We start from the raw sequence: 19,267 nt of genomic DNA on the forward strand, positions 1-19,267 counted from the left end.
ACTCTGTGATAGCTGGCTGGCTGCTCCAATCCTCTAAACCTCTGTGTCCCTGGCTAAAGGGCACTGCAGCAGCCCTGCAACAGCTAGCATCCCTGTCTCTCACCTCCCTGCTTACTTTACTACTGGCTCGTCATACTAGTGACAATGTTCCCTCCTAACAGCATAATTGTTTTACTTAGTTCAAGCCAAAATTATAGCCATCAAAGCAATAGAACCAAACCCCTGGCCTGTTCAGAACTGTAATTATACTGCAATACTCCTCGTACTGCCAACTCATAATTCTATCAAGACTTGTCTGAGCTTCCTGAAACCTCGGAGGGTTGGGAAACCAGTTCATATGATTGGTACTTTCTGGAGCTCAGCCACATGACAAGAGAGCCAGAGAAACATCGACTGCACTCGTTCTCCGTCATGGAGCAGAAGTCAGAGGGCGGAGGCTGGCATATATTTTGAAAATAAGGCAGCGTTCGCACTGGTACACTTTTACTGAACAGCATGAGCCTTTTTAATGTTAAGCTCATTAGAAAATGTCTGCAAGGAGAAAAGAACGTCACCTGGAGATTGCTGGGTTAGGGTTAGGGTTACAGTGATGAGCTGATTTACATGTCAAATGTTTAAACAAAGCTATCAAGATGACGTGTTAACGCAACTGTTCATCATCTGTACATGTGTCTCCTTTTCTCTAGCCCAACAGTTTCTGTCAATGGGAGCACTTCAGAATTTCAAGTACTGCTATTCCCTCTTTTGTTTGTATCACTGAACCCAGATATCGCATGGGATCACACATAAGTCCGGTTTTAGGAAATAAAGAAATTTATGTTTGACGTCTTTGACTGTTTGAAATGACTCTATACGATCCTTTCTAGGCTGCTGACAGAGGAGTTATCACAGTTTACCACTTCCCCTATCTCTTCCTACCTGCAGCTTTCTGGAAGGAGGAGATAGCCTCCTGCAGGCCGACTATTGTCTGTCTGTCACTACGGGTTCCAATCTGAGAGTAGAGGGCAGCCATGTTGAAGAGGATGCTGGCCTTCTCCAGTGACAGGTTCTGTTGGCACACCGGCACGCCTGTGAAGGAGTCATACCTGCGGGAGGGAGGAGGGAGCTGTCACTCATCACAACAATCACAAAATGCCTTATAGAAAATAAAACTAAGTAAAAGCCAAGAAGATAAATAATGTAAAAAATGCAACCAGTAATATAGAATATTATATTTGGAGTTGAAAAATATGTTCAGTAGGAATTAAGCAGGTAAATATAGCAAGAATAAAAGCCTGTTTGCCACAATTAAGAACTTTAGATACAGTAACATTTATACATATTACATGTTCTGTATTTACACATTTCTAACTCGAATCGTCGCTGATTTTAAACCATCTTTAGCCCTTTCTTCTCTCCTTCACATCTAAAGGTTGTGAGGGTTTAAACCTTTAAGCTCATCTTCTCCCTCTTCGCGATCTCTGCTGAATGAATGAAGTGCATTTAGCATGAAGTCAGTGGGTGTCAGAGCTTCACTTGGCTGCTTTTTAGACTCTTTCTTTAGTTTTGATGGATGTCACACAATTTCTTCCAAATGAATGAACAAAAACAAAACAAAAAAAACAAAAAAACACATAAATTTTCCCCAAAAAACTGCATTAAGGAGCTAAAAAGAATTTGTGTGTACTTCATTCAGACCAACTTTGTTTACTCTTAGATTTAAAATAGTGAAAAGCACACATTATTATTATTATTATTGTATAAGTTATGGCTGCCTGTATGTATGTCTTTGCTCTTTTCTCTCGAGATATACTAATTGATCCATGGATTTATGGATGTAACTAAAAATGTAGTGGCTCACATCAGGTGTGTTTATAATGTTGTTTGCTTATTTCCTGCTGAAGTTCATTTTGATAATTGCTCGTATTATTATTATTACATCATAGTTTTTAATTTGTTATTAAATATTATAAGTCGTGAGTACCAGGTGAAGAAAATGCCAGTCTGGCGATTTGGGGCGAAGAATCGGCTCTCCATCAGAGGAAGATGGCTGTAGTATTTTGCAAACAGCTCCACTCCAGCTTCGCTCCGACTTGGGGTTCGACAAGCCTACGACATGAAAGGAAAGAGATGTGATACGGTCCTCTCTAATGGACTAATAGTGGATAAGATGTTAAACAGAAGCCCAATTAAAGAATAAGTTCACCCAAATCATCACAAAAAGTTTTTACCTAGATATCTGGATATATTTACTTTTATTTTCTAAGGTTTTCAGATACAAATACAACAGAGGTGGGTTTTTTTGTTTTGCTCAAAGCATCGAAAATTTACATTTGAAAAATGATTCAAAAGACAACATCCACAAAATCTGTTGGCAGCAAGGCCTGTGGAGAATCCACAGGAAGGTGGACATTAATTCTGGAAAGGTGCTTTACTGTTTTTCAGATGTTTTCAGAACAACACACTATAAAACAAAATTCCATTCATCTTCACTGTATTTGGGTGGTGGCAGAAATACCAGAGACAATTATCTCAGTACTTCAGAAAATGAAACCAAAACTATCTGCATGGTTACTAATATGTTTCATACTTTGTGTGGTATAAACTTTTATAAATGCTCCTAAACAAATGAAGGACCACTAGTGCAAAGATATCACATCAGAAAAGATTAACATATAACGTCGGATCAGAATGTAAGTGTACGTTACCTGTCGCAGGTCCATCAGGTCAGCAATCTCATCTTCAAAACTGTTTCCATCTTCACTGTAGTGCTCCAAGATGAAGTCCTGTCAACAACAAACAACTCCATCTCAATCATCTCTACATCATATTGTCTGGCCAGTTGTTTGGGAGTGTTCCGGGGCTTAAACCTGTGACCTTTCAGTTACAGGACGGCCTCTTGCACAACTCCTCCTCTCTGTCACATCATGTCTGAACTGTACACAGAAGTCCAACTGTGCAGTGCCAAGTAGGCTGGCGAGAGCTGCGGCTCTGTGAGAGCCAGCCAGAGGCAGGCGTCACCCGGTCATTAAGACTGAGGTGCGATTACAGTCGATAAATAGAGCAGAATTAACATGCTCAGAGATCATGAAGTCAGATCACCTCTCACAGTGCCTGCCAACACACCAGCACAGGATGCAACAAATGCTATAAAAGTGCCATCAGGACATTTACGAGAGTGCTTCCCTGCACTGAAGCATCGCTACATCATAACTTACCAGTCTCAATAACCACTGACCCACTTTTGGCATCTTTTTATAGGCAGATCATGTTCCTGAATAAATGGTGAACAGACAATGTGACCCAAATCCTTCTTAAAGGAAACTTTAATTTTGAAATTCTCATAGCAAACACCTTGTGTACATAACACTTGCATGACATTAAATGGAAAATTCTTGTACAAATGTTTATACACATTTTCATAATAAGGAGAGTGGTGAAACTGCATTACCTTGAATGGAGTCGAGAAGTTAATTTCTTTTGTCTCCTTCAGACCCAGAGGGATGAGGGGGATGTTGGCTGTTTCACTGCACACAAAACAGAAGAACAGACATATCATGACCAGTCAGTTTATCGTCATTAATATATATGTACATTAGGTTTTTTTTCGTTTTTTGACAATAAGGACAATAACACAGTAAACACTGACAAAATGTGTGACCTTACATACAAAAGGACAATACATTTCTTATCTGATTCACAAACAATTAATGTACGCAATGTAAACTCACACGCATTAATCTCTAAGGCGTGGCGCAAGACATCAACCAACTCCCTTTGATGACAGACCAAGCCTTGTTAGGGACACCGTGTTGACAGCACAGTCAGATTAGTGAATAATAAGGTGTACATTGCTAACTAACAGCCTGATCAACAGCTTTGTTCCTTCAGAAAGTTTACATTTTCCTTTAATCCTCAGTGTAGTTTCAAAGAGGGTAAGTCTGGATTAAGCAGATGGTGCTGTTAGAGCAAAGCACAGCACACACTGCAGGAGTTAGGATTTAAAAGGTGAATGGGGCCCCTACGTCTCCCTGTGTTGTAAAGCCACACAGCTCTCTGTTGATTAATCATTGTGGAGTTGTAGCCTTGCTTCAGTAATGCAAACGATTCTTTCTCTCCTCTGCACTGAAAACTGGCTTTTATCTTCTATTATTTTAGCTCAGCAAACAATAAACAGAGGGTGCCATAAAACACAGGCTTAACCTTTTATTTTGGTTTGGAGTTTCTCTTGTCGTATGACCTGGAGGCCCTTGTTGTTGACAGATGGAAAGCAGGTTCAGCTTGTTATCAGAGTTGAGGAAATATAACCTGATAGATACGTGCTGCTGATCAGACAGAGTCTATAAAAACAAAACCCCTGCTGACGGAAGAATAATGAGGCGTTACTAAATAAACTGCGCTTTTTAAAAACATGAGAGGGTTGCTTTTGGATTTGCTTGACATTTAAGTTATTCCACACAAAACTACCTCCAATGAGACTTCAAACTTCAGCTCCAAAATAACCAAAATTAACAAGAATTCATTGATGATTTAATCCCAAATCTACTATAATCATGACTCTTTCCATCAAAGAGATCAAAGATGAAGAACAAACTTTTCTCTGCATGAAAACCAGAGGGTTCAGAAAACAACTCCTCACACTCATTCATCACTTGATGATAAGGCAGCATTCCTCTGGCATACTGGCTCTGTGAATCACAGAAAACCTCATTCATCAGTAACAACTGACAGAGCACGATAGAGGCTGCAGTGTAATCCATTAGTGCTTGTAGATGAGATCACTCTGGTCTTTTCTCTGGTTTGATAGAGGGAGGGGGAGAGAGGCATGGGGGATGAGGATATCTGTTCTGCAGGGAATCTGAAATGTTAAAAGCCTCTCAGAAGCTCACTCCCCACACACACACACACACACACACACACACAGACACACACAGTGTACCAGTGTGTGAGACGTGGAACAGACTATTACCCTGGCAGTCTAGTTGAAACTCTGGTTCACAATGAAAAGCAGCACAGATAAAATTGTTTACAACATATAAAATGTGTTAAGTCACAATCTGACCATTTATAGTGAACATACATTTGTTTTCTTACAAGAAACCAGCTGTCACAGGTGATGTCTAAAGTAATCTCAGATAACAGTGCAAATTATTCTCCTGTAGCAGAGTTAATGAAGCTGCCTGTGGCACTGATGTCTTTATCTTACTCTTTTCATTCGTCATCAGTTCATTTGTGCTGTTTCAATGGGGGTTTAAGAAAGTTCAGTTTGTTGTCCAGGTCGAGAACATTACAACAGGGAACTGAACAAATTTACTGCCTCACAAATCACAGAACAAGTAGCATTCTGGGTCTGTGCGAGACACAGAATGAATATTACACTCAGGAATGTACAGTATGTATTAAACATTATGTTCAACATGTTTGATGAGATTGGCAAAAATAGATACACAAGCTGCTATATTTTCATTAGGTGGTTGAACGAGGTCACTGACTTCATGTGCAGCATGTGCACCACACCAGTTACATATACTGTATGTGCTTCGTGTTTTGCATTGCATCATGGCAAAACCAGCTGGATCTGGTCTGAGAAATAACCTCAGAAAGACGCTATTCAGAGGACGGTGGACTGATGGGAAAAGCCTAGAAAAGTGAGGAGAGGTTTTTTGTTTCCGTAACTAAGACTGAGGTTGTGTTTCAGGCTGAAAGGAGGAGGCTAGCTCTCCTTTGTGGCTGTACAGCGTCATCCCACTGAGACGCCTGCTCAGAAGTGACAGGAGGAGACTTTCTCAACATATCTGATATTCCCACGTACATGTTACCTGTACACCTGCATGCATGGCCTTTTGTATGTCTGGTGGTGTGAAAATAATGACGTGAAACCTTTGGACTTTGCACGTGTTTAATTTCTTTTTTTACACAGACACAATGGAGTAGAACTGATGATGGTTTCTCAGCAGGGCTATTGTCTTTGCATGAAGCAGTGAGCAGGTGCTCCTCTAAGAGCCTGACGACGAGGCTGATGGGAGGCTGAATGTTCCCACACTTGAGTCCCTTGATCCCATGTGACAGGACACTTGGGCTTAAGGTTTGTACAGAAGAGCAGCTGTTTAAGTTCGAGGATGCTGCTATCACATAATTAGTAAACTTAATGTCTTTTTCTTAGTGGACGATATGTTTTATCTAAGTCCAGAAAGAGGAGGTTGTTTCTTGTTCCTTTCCGCAGTGCAACAAACCCCTTCACAGCTGACACACTGTGTCAGTTTCTGTGGGTAACAATATCAGCCATATCATTGAATGGAACACAAAATACAATCTGGGAAATATATTTGCTTTGCAGGATTCCTGAGGGTTGAAATTCATCTTCTTACACAGGGAGTCCAGTCTGCCTGCAACCCCAGACAGGCAACCTGATTTATTAAAACCAGGTTAAATCCTCCTGGTATTCGCTGCACTGAGACTTTGTAAGCCAAACAAACTAATCTGGCCTCCTTGTAGCGCCAACAAAAGATGGCATTTTGGATTTTATAAGGTCACTTTCAAATTTATGTCAAACTTTAACACAAAACTTGGTTTGCAGCTCAATACAAAATACATACTAATGTTTTTCCAATGACTGCCTGAGAGCAGCAGCTTGATACTTTGTGAACCATGTAAGATTTCTGTCAATGACCCTCAGGACCATTTCCATAGTTACCACCACACAACACCCCCATCCCCCACAAATCTCCATAATGCCTCTATCCTCCTAATCATTTTATTGCTCTGTTGTGATGGGTTGTCATGGGTAACATGGCATCTTCGTTTGTGTATGCATGGTAATGTGTACAGATATCACACATGTATTTGTGTTTATATATGTGTATATGCATTTTGTTATTGTCTGAGTGAATATGTAGAGTAGGTTTAGTGTGTTTAGCATATGTATAGTGTGTGTGTGTGTGTGTGTGTGTGTGTGTGTGTGTGTGTGTGTGTGTGTGTGTTAGTGTGTGTGTGTCCGGGCAGATGGCTGATAGAGGAAGTGTTCTTAATAAGAGGAGCCAGGTGGAGGCAGACATCATTCAATCAAAGAGCCTTTAAATCATTGTAATTCTCTATCCGAAGACTTTTATTTTGAACATGTTACATGTACATGTTTTGAACATGTTACATGTTCAAAATGGAAAACTTCTGTTTATCATTTAATATCTCTGAAATCTAAATCTAAACCAAGTGCTCTCCTTTCCAAAAGCATATAAGTACTGTAGCTTATTTGTTTATTTTTTCATTGGGTGACATGTTATCATGAGATAAAACAGAGGGACAACAATTCCCAAAGGATATCCGTTATCACTTTTATAAACATCTGTATTTCTGTATCATAGTCATCAAGTCCTTAGTGTCGTACTTGGTACGTGACTGTGTGCATCCCCCATGACATAAATACTACACTGTCAACCACACCCTATACACCTGACTTGTCTTTAAAGAGAGAAAACACCTGAACCTATTACTGTCACACACACACCCGATCATCAGACTGACTGAGAGAGGCCTTGTACTAGTTGTTTATCTTATACAAATTCAGCTCATCATTTCCTTGTTGCTCTGTGCATTGTGTCTGAAAAACCAGCTGCTCCAGTTTAACAATAACAAACTCTTGCACTTCGTCTTCCATGTGTGTCTGTCTATTTCTTCTCCATGCACCTCTTTTCTCTGATCCTCTGTCATCAAGCATCTTTCATCTGACAGAGCACATGATAACTTAATCACAGACTGTCAGAGCCATCAGTCTTTTGTTGGCTGCCAATTAACACTGTGTGTGTGTTCCTCTTCCTCTTATTTACATACTGACAGGACTTTGACCAGTTGTCACGTGTGCAGGAAATCAAAAATAGGGTCAGATGTAGTTCAAGATTAAGATTAGAGTTATACAGTTTTTTGGGTCAGTGGCAACAGTGCTGGTGCCACAATCCTTTGTGTCTACAGCAGAAAGCTCTGGCTGCTGTGTGTGCACCTCAGGTTACAACACCCTCATCACAGGCAGTTAGCCTTATGGTACACCTTTAATTAATCTGAAAAATTATAGGTAATTATATTCAACTGCCTGCAGATACATTGCTTCTGACAACAAAACCACGGTCTTTTTCATTCGTGAAATCAACTGTAAACCAACAGTGTAAAATGTTAGCTGTGCAGCTAAAAAACAAACTAACTAACTAAAATAGGTTGCAGTCTCACAAGATCTTATTTTTTTATCTTATCTTAGATTTTAAAGGTTCCATATCTTATTAAGTGAGATTTCCATGTGTTGTTTGATCATAAAGCAGCTCTAGGTTCTATATTAATACTGTGAAAGTGTGAAAGTATCAAAGTGCTCAGTCCACAGAGAAATGCACACATCCAGGAACTGAGCCTTAAATCCAGCCGTCAGGACTTCTGTAACTTTGTGATGTCACAACAAAGTGGCTCAGAGCCTCCTCTCTTCTGATTGGCTCACTGACCTGTTGTTACTAGAGCTCCAGAGAGAGGCCTGAGAGAGGAGATGTAAATCCACATTGAGATGGTTTTTGGCTCTTAAAACCTTAGATATAAAGTGTAAAATATGGGACCTTTATGGATGAACTTACAATTAGCAACATCTTGCATTAGCAGCGGTATAAGTGGTAGAATCAGTAGCAGTGAAAGGAGAAAGTGATATATGCACTTACTGTGTGTTCTGATAGACCTCCACTGAGCTGTTGAGTCCTTCCAGCTGTCCCATCAGGAGCTGCAGGTTGGCATTGACATAACTCAACTCCAACAGAACCATCTCTTTAACCTTGTTGTTAGATGTAGCCCTGCACACAGGAGAGATGCAGAGAAACAACAAAAAAAACATAAAGAGAGGGTGGAAGAAAAGAAAAGAAATATCAGCCTTGTTATTATCCACTCTGACAGAGCCAAACTTTCCTGCAGCTGATTATTAAAACGAGCGTGCCTCCCCTGGTATTCTAGACCACAGACCTGCGTCACTGTGCCGTGCTGTGCACTTGATTTACTCTCCAGCACACAACCAAGAGCTATGAATCACAGCTGTAATCCCTGTGTAGCTAAACAGCTCTTTCCCATGGTAAAAATCACTGTTTCAAAAAAAAAATCCACCATTGCATGACAAATTTTATATGATCTCACACTGTATGTGCCACTACACAGAGAGGGGCCCATGTCAGGGCAGAGATTACAAGTCACGCATTTAACCACAACCCTGCTGCATGTAGGTATTGTTCAAGGGCACATTAGCATGGCGTGTGCTTGAATCTGGGTAGTGTGGCTTAGGAATAGTTTCTTTAAACATCAGACCTCCCTGCTGTTCAAGTGAAATCATGCCGAGTGTGTGTGCTGGAAGTTGAGTAAACCAAATTGAAAATTTTGCCAAAAAAACAACCTCTCTTTAGATTTCCACAAGTGATTTATTTCCATGTGATCCTTTTTTTTATATAACAATTTCACATAATTTCCGAAAACAAAAACATTCATTGTGGGCAGTATATACATACTGTTTGGTGTGTGTGTGTGTGTGTGTGTGTGTGTGTGTGTGTGTGTGTGTGTGTGTGTGTGTGTGTGTGTGTGTGTGTGTCTATAAGGAGAAAAATTGAAAAAAGGATTAGGATTCACTGCACAGCAGAGATAAGGCTTTAATGATACCACCAAGTGGTGTGTGTCATTGTGTCTTTGTGTTAGCATACATAGAAAAAACTGGCTGGAACCGTTGTAAAGCAGAATTTATGACACATTGTCATGGTGTCCACGGTAATACAAGGTAACACACATGCACACACACCCCAGCAGTTTCAATATATCCTTATCTGTGTTCTACAGTGAATCCTAACACACTCTCTGTCAGTAGTAACTAATGTTACATAACCCACACATACACAACCCTGCTCCAAACCTGTCAGTCTGGAGCTGATTCACTGTTGTCAATCAGAGCCTGTCTCTTTGTAACCTCACCGCTCTCTACCCTGTAATTACCCTGTAATCACAGAGGATGTGATTCTTACCACGAAAGGTGAGATGTAAAGAAGCACTGGCCAAAAAAAAAAGAAAAAATCAGTTCAGCTGAAGGTTACAGAACAAAAAATCAAATAAACCAGGTCTTAAAAACAGTCAATACCACTGTGTTTCAGGTGAGAAACGCCATTCAAAAATCAAATGGTTCAATAATAAATATAAACTTTTTATGAATCATTGGAGGAAATATTAGTAATAATGTATTGTTTCCTGATAAGAAAAACAACAAATACACAGGGAACAGAACAGGGTCAACCTCTTCTTAACATTCACACCACACCATCACTTCCCTTTGGCCCGCTGAAGGGTTTCTGAGGAGGTGTGGTCTGGGGAATCCATCATGGTGAAGGAGGTAGAGGTGTTGTGGTTTGGATTGAATGTATGCCAGCTTGCTGGCCCAGAGGTTATTATTAATATCCTATTTAATATCATGCTGCGGTGCATGAGAATCGGACTGTAAACCAGGATATGTGGTTTCAGTGAAGTTTTCTTCTTCTCCGAAAACACTGACTCTCTGTTTTTCGCTGACTGACAGTTTGTTGTATTTTTCCTCGAGGCCTTAAACGAGATATCAGGTAGTGATTGGAGTTTGATCAGTGACTGAGGTTAGTACTCTCCATTATATAAATCTGTTAAGAACTAATCAACGTCTGTGCCAAACAATTGTATATTGTCCTCTGTGGCTCTGGCAGAGCTTTCTAGTTTGAAAAACTAACAAGAAGAGAAGAGAACTGGTCTGACCAGACTGACTCCACCTGTTGCTGATAGAGAGAGGAATGCAGGACAAGAGAGGAGAGGCAAAAGGAAGGCAGGGGATAACACACACACACACACACACACACACACTTTCTTAATAGGTTCTTTTGATTTGATTTGAGAATCCAGCATCATGACATGAGTACAACATGACAAACCAGGTGGATGTCAAAGGTACAGTAGCCATGACAACCCCTGTGCCCATCCCAACAGACACTGACACACACAAGTGGGAAAGCACAGGTAGAACTACAGTCAGACTTCATGTGATTTAAGGCCTTAAAAATAAATGTGAGGGGGTGAGCTTGAAGCTCAGAAATGCACGCAGGCCGTTGTCTGGGCTGCAGCTGGGCTGGCAAAAACACACACTCACTCACACACACCATTTGCCCCTGGACTTGGCTGGGCAGACTTTGTGAAGTACTGAAGGAATGTGGAGGCTTCTGAGGCAGTAGGCTTAGATAGGCCTAACAGGCACGCAGGCGCACGCGCGCGCGCGCACACACACACACACACACACACACACACACACACACACACACACACACACACACACACACACACACACACACACACACACACACACACACACACACACACACACACAGTGGTATCCTCCCTCACCAGACTAATCTTTACACAAATGTTAAGAGAGATAATCCAGGAATCCCAGTGGGAGAAGTTGAGGCGACTGTCAGAGGAAAGTTGTACCTACTTTTGAATCTCTTGTTTCTTTACACAGGAAGCTTCCGCCTCAGAGACAAACACACTTCAGCTCACTTGACTTCTCTCGCTTTTTTCTCCCTTCAAACAGAGAGGTTTGCATGGCACATACAGTACATCCTGAGCAACACATCCAGAGGGATACAGCCGGGAGGTCTGTGTGTCGACACTCCTCAGTCACTGAACCTCGATCTCTAAGCTTATTGAAGCATGATGTATCAAGGAGAAAGGCAATGAGCAGTACAAATGTTAACAAGTAAACCAGTGTAATGGCAAACCGAATCTGACAGCCACTCCAGACAGGACGTTTTAGCCCAAATAGACTCACATGACAATAGACTACAGGTACCGGAGGCGCCAATGGAACCTGGTGGCTACATTTTACAGTGTCCCACCCTCACACCCTGCGCACTGTTATTGGCTGGGGGCTCCACACCCACTGCCCAAAGGTTTCAGCCCAGAAATGTCCTGAACACAACAAAAATAAGAAACATGGCCTCATACTACACAGAGACCTCATGACCTAATGATGAAGCAAAAACCTAAAGAAGTAAAAATTCCCTCACACTATTTTTGTCTCACCAGGAAGCCAGTAGCTGACCGACTGGTTTTTGTTCCAGTATGGCAGGTTCTGGTGGTGATGCAGTTAAAACAGTGAAGAGTGTGCTCTTAGATCCTTAGAAAGTTACAACAGAGCGATCTTCAGAAATTCACTCCTCAAATACGACGGTCTTACATCTAAGTTTCCGTCAAACACTTGAATACAAACCAACTACAGTTAACAAAGGCCATCACAGACCTTTGGTGGAGACATGTAGCATTAACCTTTATGCCACATGATGAATGAGGCAATAACAACTGAGGTTGATCAGGCTGATATTTCTGAAAGTCAATTCTTGTCTCTATTCTTTCAATCAGAGATGAGACTTTTGTTCTGGAGGCTACAGAAGAGAAAAACAACAAAGTAAAAGAGAGAGAGTTTAATGCCTGTACACAACTGCAACATTAAATGTGTTTATAACTTGGGTTTACAATATATCAGTGAAACTAAATGTTATGTTTCAGGTCAGTTCAATGCTAGTATAAAAATGAACCAACATATAGTACATATATAAAATATGATGGCTGGTTTAAAAACAACATGCTGGACAAGCGAGTAGAAAAATGCAGAAAGCTGCGTTCAAATAAATAGCCTTTTGTGAGGAGAAGCGCCCAACCAGACCAAACAAAAAGCATAAGGTTGCAAAGGTTATGAGAGGACAGTAAAGTCCCTCATATCTCTCTGTTACACTGTAGAAGTCAATCACAAATTCTGCCATTCAATCCTACTAGAACAGGTATGTCAGCAGGAAGAAGAAATTTCTCTGTTTATTTTTAAAATCTCAGAGAGCAGACACAACTTCCTCCACACTAAATCCACCTGTTACCTCTTCAGCCACATGATAAAACAACCGAAACTTTTTTTAGTCTCAGAGGAAAAAGTCTTGTCTGGAGATGTAGTTTTACAAACCCAGGGGAGAACAAATGCAAAATTTCAAAAAGCAGTCAAATCCTATCAGAGGTCCTGAGTGGAAGATTCACATTTTTGCAACCTGTAAGCAAAATACAAAGGCTCTGTGAAATATTGACAGTGGCTCTTTGAGTACATGAAATTCTTCTCTTCATGATTGGGAGTGAAGCCAAAGAGACAAGCTACAGTTTACTACAGGTCACATAAACAACTGTGACCTAACTGGCAAATAATACAGATAATATGACTGACACATGAATCAATGATGTGAGCAGTTGGTTTTCCCTTATGTAACAATTGTAAAGGCATTTCTGTGCCTGTGTGTGTTTTCGTTTGAGGTCTTTGTTCTTTGTATGTTTTAGGATCATTCAATCTTCGCACTAAAAAAACAAAGGCAGACACTCAAAAGTATGTATGTATGTATGTATTATCAGTCATCAGTTCTGTTCTTACTTCAGCAGGTTCTCAGCTCCGGCCCTCATCCTCATCTCTTTGATGATCTGCTGGTTCAGACTGGCTCGCTTGTTCTGCAGTTTGCTTCGTCCAGTCTGGGCGAACGGGTTACAACCCTGAGACGAGGAGGTACAGGAACAATCATGTCAGTAGAAAATAATAACTTGTTTAAATTTGAGTGGAATAAACAATGGGCGCATCTAGAAAAACTCCATCATTCTTTACATATCATGTCATTCAAACCATGCTTTGTATATTTATTTATTTATAGCAAGTCAGTCCCAAGAAATTCTTTTCCATGAGTAATACTACAATCTACTGAACATGTCTTGAGTTTTTGTTTTGATTTTTACTTTATCTTTGCTCCCTGATATAACAGTAAACATGAATCTATGCTGGGTGTGGGAAGAGCTGCACCTTGCCTACAGTACGCAGCTGAAACGCATGCTCTCACTCAGTGTGTTTACACATACTGGCCTGTGTAGGGCTGGACTGTGTGTCCTTGTCCCTATCACAACCACAAGTGTCCCAGCCTTCCTAAGTCAACAGGCTGTCGCTCATACTAGCACAGATAAACTGGCCACAGACATTCATACTGGCTGACTAACAGCAGAGCAGAGGAGAGGTGTGGTCTGCACTGTACTCTGGATGGCAACACAACAACAAGATGCACTGAGACCTGTCAGCTCAGTAAAACCAGTTAGTTTACTGTCCCCAGCATGGAATGCTTTTACATTCTCATTATTTATCGGACTAAATCCGATGTCAGCAGAAGAATGGGCTTCGGTTTCTGCTTACTAACATCAAGGTAAAGAGTCAGAGGTCACAGCACAGCACTAGGTCAACACATGACATAGAACCAAAGAGAAAATATGTCAGTGTAGTTATATGTTCATTTCTCATATGTTTTATTTATTTCAAAGTACAAATTGACCTTTTTCTGCCCTTGAGGTCAGAGTTAGAGTCACATCAGCTACAGGGAGGATGTAGTCTCTGACTCATGCTCAGCAGATCAGACAAACAGCCTGACTCAAATTCACAAAAACCTTCACATTTCAGAGCTAGGATGTTTCTGTCTGTTAATCAGAAAGTGCCGATTGCTACATTTTCAGTTTCAATGACTGAACAAATAAGAAAAAAAACTGAAAGAAAAAAAGGGCGTCCAAGTTTGGACACATTGATGAGAAGACAAGCACTAAAACACCAAAGATGGACACTAATTTTTCCCACCAGCTATCACATCTTCATTTTTTGTATTTTACATTATCTCCCAAATTTCCAATACCCTTTTCTCCTGCACCGCGGTCAAATTTGTTTCTAACGCCACTGCTCAAAGTGGAGAGGTCGTGGACAGCCACCTGGGTCCTCCCATACATGTGGTATCACACAGGTGGTCCACACAATCCCTCTGCTGATCCCCACTTCACCTGCTGCGGCAAGGATGTAATCCCTCACTGGCGTGTTACATATAAATACCACACTGATTGCCTTCATTGATTTAATGGCAAAATCCATGGTGAGTGAACAAATATTTTTTAATTTTGGCTCAGGTTCGCTCCTCACATGGCGGATAATTACAGATCACGTGCACCTACATATACATATAGACATATAGACATTTTTTTGTGACAATATAATTTACTCCATAACCACTCTGCTATCATAACTTGGGTGTTCCCGTACAAACACTTCATTGACCTGATAGTGTAATGATTAACTATATACAAACGAGAGCCTCGTTAATTACACAATAGAGCTGTAATGAGGCTGCAGTGGGCGTGGCACTGCAGGACGTACCAGGAGCTATTCTTGGAATGACGGCAGGGTGAGGACATTAGAGCGCAAAACACAAGAGGGCGTGGACTTATTACAGTACATCATCACGTCAATTATTACATCAAAAATGAGGTGTGTGTGTGTGTGTTAAAGAACAAGGGAGTGGCTAATGATTGAAAGTAAACATAACAGTATGTTTCCATTTCTGATATGTAGGACACTATGAAACTTCAACACATGCATTCCAAAGCAATGACCATGATCCCGTGTAGTAATGCTAATTTAATAATTTAATGTCTCATCATTAGGACCTACTTTAATCCACAAACCTGATGTTCTGATATCACACTTTTTGATTTATACTTATGAATTAATTAAGACTTTTGTGCTTTGTTATGTTTGTCATTTGATACTGCTGTACAGTTGGTTCTTTCAGTCTGCAGCTTTTTGCTTGTCTAGAAGTTTGAAAAAATTACACCTTAATCTTTGTAGAATTAAACTGGTTCAATTTAACTCAGAACTGAAACCCTAAACATGGCTACTACCCCTGCTAATGCCTTGCCTAACCCACTGAACCACTCAGGGAATTGAACCCCTCATGCACATTGGTGTGTTCAAACAGTGCACCCTTTCTCTAAGAGCGTGCAAAACACTTCATTAGAGCAAAACACAAAGACAGTCCAGTCCCATTATCATATCCATTGAACAGCAAATATTCTTGCTATTGTATAACGCTTCATAAAGAACATATGGAGCAATGGCTCATGGGATAGCTGGTTCATACAAGTGGTGATTAAGACTGGCAGTCAGCCAGGGTTAGAGGCTTCAGCCACGACCCAGTCACGACATCATGACGGACTCACAACTGCCTGTTGGCCCTATAAATACACAAGAGTGTGTTCAGTATCTCTATATCCACACCTCTTTATGATGATAAGCTGAATCATGCATGCTCCCCAATTACAGCAGGGGCCCTTTGACAGATTGCTCATTCAATCCAAAGAAAGACATCTTTATATTCAGTGAACTACTGTAAGAGACAATATTTGATCACAGCTGCATCTCTTATTTTCCTTTTTCCAACACAAACCCCGCTGAGGGAATCTAAGTGTGTCTCCAAGTCGAGGGAGCTTGTCTGGTTTGTGAACCGGGACACATGTTGTCAATTTGCGGCTGTTGTCTAGCTGGAGGACGGCCTCAGGCCAGATGGTACGTCAATGCTCTCACTGGCCGAGGAGGATAAGGAGAAAAAAACATGCCGATTCGGCTTTTTGTTCTGCCATGTTTCCATACTGCAGTTCCTCCAGTCGGAGCTCAGCCAGCTGGAGGTGAAACAGTGGACGGCTGGGAAGGAAGCCCTGAACCACAACAGCACCCCCGAGCATCAGTCGAACCCAGTGAAGCCTTGTAAATCATTAAACTCATTTTCACCCAGGAGAAAGCAGGGCACAAAAATTGGAAGCAAAGATCGTCTTGGCTCCACTTGGTTATCATTTGACCAAAAACTTTCCAAATTGCAAATCTCTTTAACATGACACAATGAGAAGCAGAACTCATTGCTTTGTGGTTTCAATGAATGTGCAGGCATTTTTATACTGAGAAGGTTCTGCTTCTGCAATGAAATTAAAGACTGCTGAACACTCAAGAAATATGGAGGGTAAAGGAAATGTAGAGAGAGTGAGAAAAAAATCAATGAGTTTTACAGTAATAAGGGAAACAGTTTGTGATTGAGGTATTAGACTCAATAGTCTCCCATCATGTCCTGGGGCAGTCCCAGACCCTAGATCCAACTGGCCTTTTTATAGAAACAGGAAGTGCAGCACAGAGCCCAAATCCAGACAGCGTTCAGAAGGGGATTCGGGGGGATTGAAATACACAAAGGCCCCGTTCAGATGCCCATCTAAACAAGCTTGTCTATGAAAACAGTCCAGTTGAGGACACTGTTACAAATGTGGAGGAATGAGACATGGACCACAGCATGGCAGACGGGGGAACTCAGTGAAAACACATTAGATAATCTCTCAACCACTGCCAAGTGCCTTTCTCGTAGACACAAACTGGGCAAACTCAGAGCTCCTGAAAATGTTACAGTTGCAGGTACATGAAACATGAAACTGGTTAGAGAAGGTGGTTAGCTGCTGGTTGTGATGAAATTAATCTTAATTACTTTAATGGTTGTCACTGTATAATGACAACATACCAGCTAATTTACAGACAGGGAGAATACTCCTCTTATCTGAGTGACATTCTGCATAACCCGCCACCTATATTTGCATATCCATCTTTTGCATAATGCTGTTATCCAGAACATCTCACATGTCTGCAACTCTAAGATGCAGACAATAAAAAAAAAGGTCATAGGTCAGGGCTTTAGTGGCCTTACAATGTCCCCTTAAACACAATGGTAATCATGTTATGAAGAAATAAGAAAAGAAGTAAACACCTGGTTGTGAGGAAATATTGAACTATTTTTTTAATCAGATTAAAAGTAAGAATAAAGCAGGTCTGACAAAATCATCTAAGGACAGTAGGTTAATCTGACCTAAGGTTACCAGGGATATCAACAAAGCCTTTGAGGAGTTCCTCCTCCTTAACACATCCTGTTATTTGTCAATCACCCTCACACCTCTGACAGCCAGCAGGGAACTGAAAAGGTTAATTATGGGATGTTTGGTCAGGGGCCTTTCAGTCTCTCCCACTATCAGTAACTGCAGGAGATACAGCTATTCTTGGAGTAAGACAGACACACACACACACACACACACACACACACACACACACACACACACACACACCTGAAGCTGACAGCGCTGTGGTTTCTGCTGCTGTTGGTGACACATCACTCAGGAGTCTTTGTCATACTAAATCTAAGACTGACACCATACTATTTCTAAAAATAAAAGCAAATTATAACACGTTTTTTTCATATGGTGTTTAATATGTACCTTTGTTATTTTAATTATTCAAACTGCCTTGTTTTTATTTTATTTTCAGTTCAATTTAGTGTAATCTTAATGTTTCATTTTGAATGTATTTCCATGCCTCTCTCAATCACTTTGAATTGCCTTGTGTCTGAATGGAGCTATTTAAATAAACTTGTCTCTTGCTTTGTTTTATTGTATGTAATATCAAGAAGTACTTTCTCTCGTCTGTTGATGTAGCTTGGAACTGCGAGGTAGGTTCAGCCTGTAGTTAAATAACCAAACTACAAATACATATTAGCCTACAATATAATTATATCTGGCGAGGAGACGAAGACAACAAGGGTGAAGTCTGTTACTTGGACGTTTGTACGCTGCATTAGCACTGAATTGAGATTGTTATTGAAAACATAACATTTAAGACGCTGTAGACAAACCAGAAGAGAAGTTGAAAGTCAATAATATTCACAACTGTAAAAAGAATCTCACTGTACATTACGACAGTCAATACAGCAGACGGATGGCCTATAATTTCGTAAAGTGAAGCGACAAAAAAACTCACCTTTCTGAAATAATTGCTGTCTCCTCGGCTGTTTTTCATGCCGTTTGGTAGAAGTGTGTCCGTCATCCTGAAGGCTCACACTCGAGAGAGTAAAAAAAACAGGTGAATTAGAGGTTAATTTAAACCAGACCGCTGCTGTTCAACAGGTGAGTATCCGCTGTCCTCCAACAATGTGTCCGATATGACTTCACTTCACTCAGCCACCGACTTTTCCAGCAGAAACCAGAAACTCCGCCCACACGGAAAAAAAAAAAAGGTTTGTGATGCATTCACAGGCAGAAACTCCCCCGGCGCCGCCTGTGTCATTCAGGTAACGTAGCCTACGCAACAGTGCGGAAGTCGTTAACACCTGTCGAGTTACCTGTTAGAAAACTGTTCACCGATTAAATCTCATAATTAAGACTGATTTACAGACGCAAATCAGCAGCTGCACCATCTGGTGCACAGGCGCAGGCTGATGAAGTAAATCACTTGTATGCTAAAATAGCTTGGTTGTGCTGATTAAAGACCTACTGTTGTTGTTAAAAGCTGTATTTACATTTACATTAACAGTTGTCA

The 19,267-nt window shown here is 40.8% G+C and overlaps 1 protein-coding gene across 2 annotated transcripts in view; it reads right to left on the reverse strand.

Moving 5' to 3' along the window:
- rhpn2 (rhophilin, Rho GTPase binding protein 2) overlaps nt 1-18,905 on the reverse strand; it is a 30,053-nt gene extending 11,148 nt beyond the window's left edge. The window contains exons 1-7 of one of the 2 annotated variants that reach the window (XM_056379827.1): nt 18,710-18,905; nt 13,451-13,566; nt 8,667-8,795; nt 3,431-3,506; nt 2,688-2,765; nt 1,964-2,088; nt 919-1,085 (exon numbers count right to left, since the gene is read on the reverse strand). In XM_056379827.1, coding sequence (XP_056235802.1) covers nt 919-1,085; nt 1,964-2,088; nt 2,688-2,765; nt 3,431-3,506; nt 8,667-8,795; nt 13,451-13,566; nt 18,710-18,775 — 757 coding nt within the window. In that variant the 5' untranslated portion in view covers nt 18,776-18,905. The remainder of the gene's footprint in view (nt 1-918; nt 1,086-1,963; nt 2,089-2,687; nt 2,766-3,430; nt 3,507-8,666; nt 8,796-13,450; nt 13,567-18,709) is intronic. The other variant, XM_056379821.1, reaches the window with a different exon arrangement.
- Nucleotides 18,906-19,267: the final 362 nt, after the last annotated feature.

Source organism: Seriola aureovittata, chromosome 1, assembly GCF_021018895.1.
Source record: "Seriola aureovittata isolate HTS-2021-v1 ecotype China chromosome 1, ASM2101889v1, whole genome shotgun sequence".
Classification (NCBI taxonomy): Eukaryota; Metazoa; Chordata; class Actinopteri; order Carangiformes; family Carangidae; genus Seriola; species Seriola aureovittata.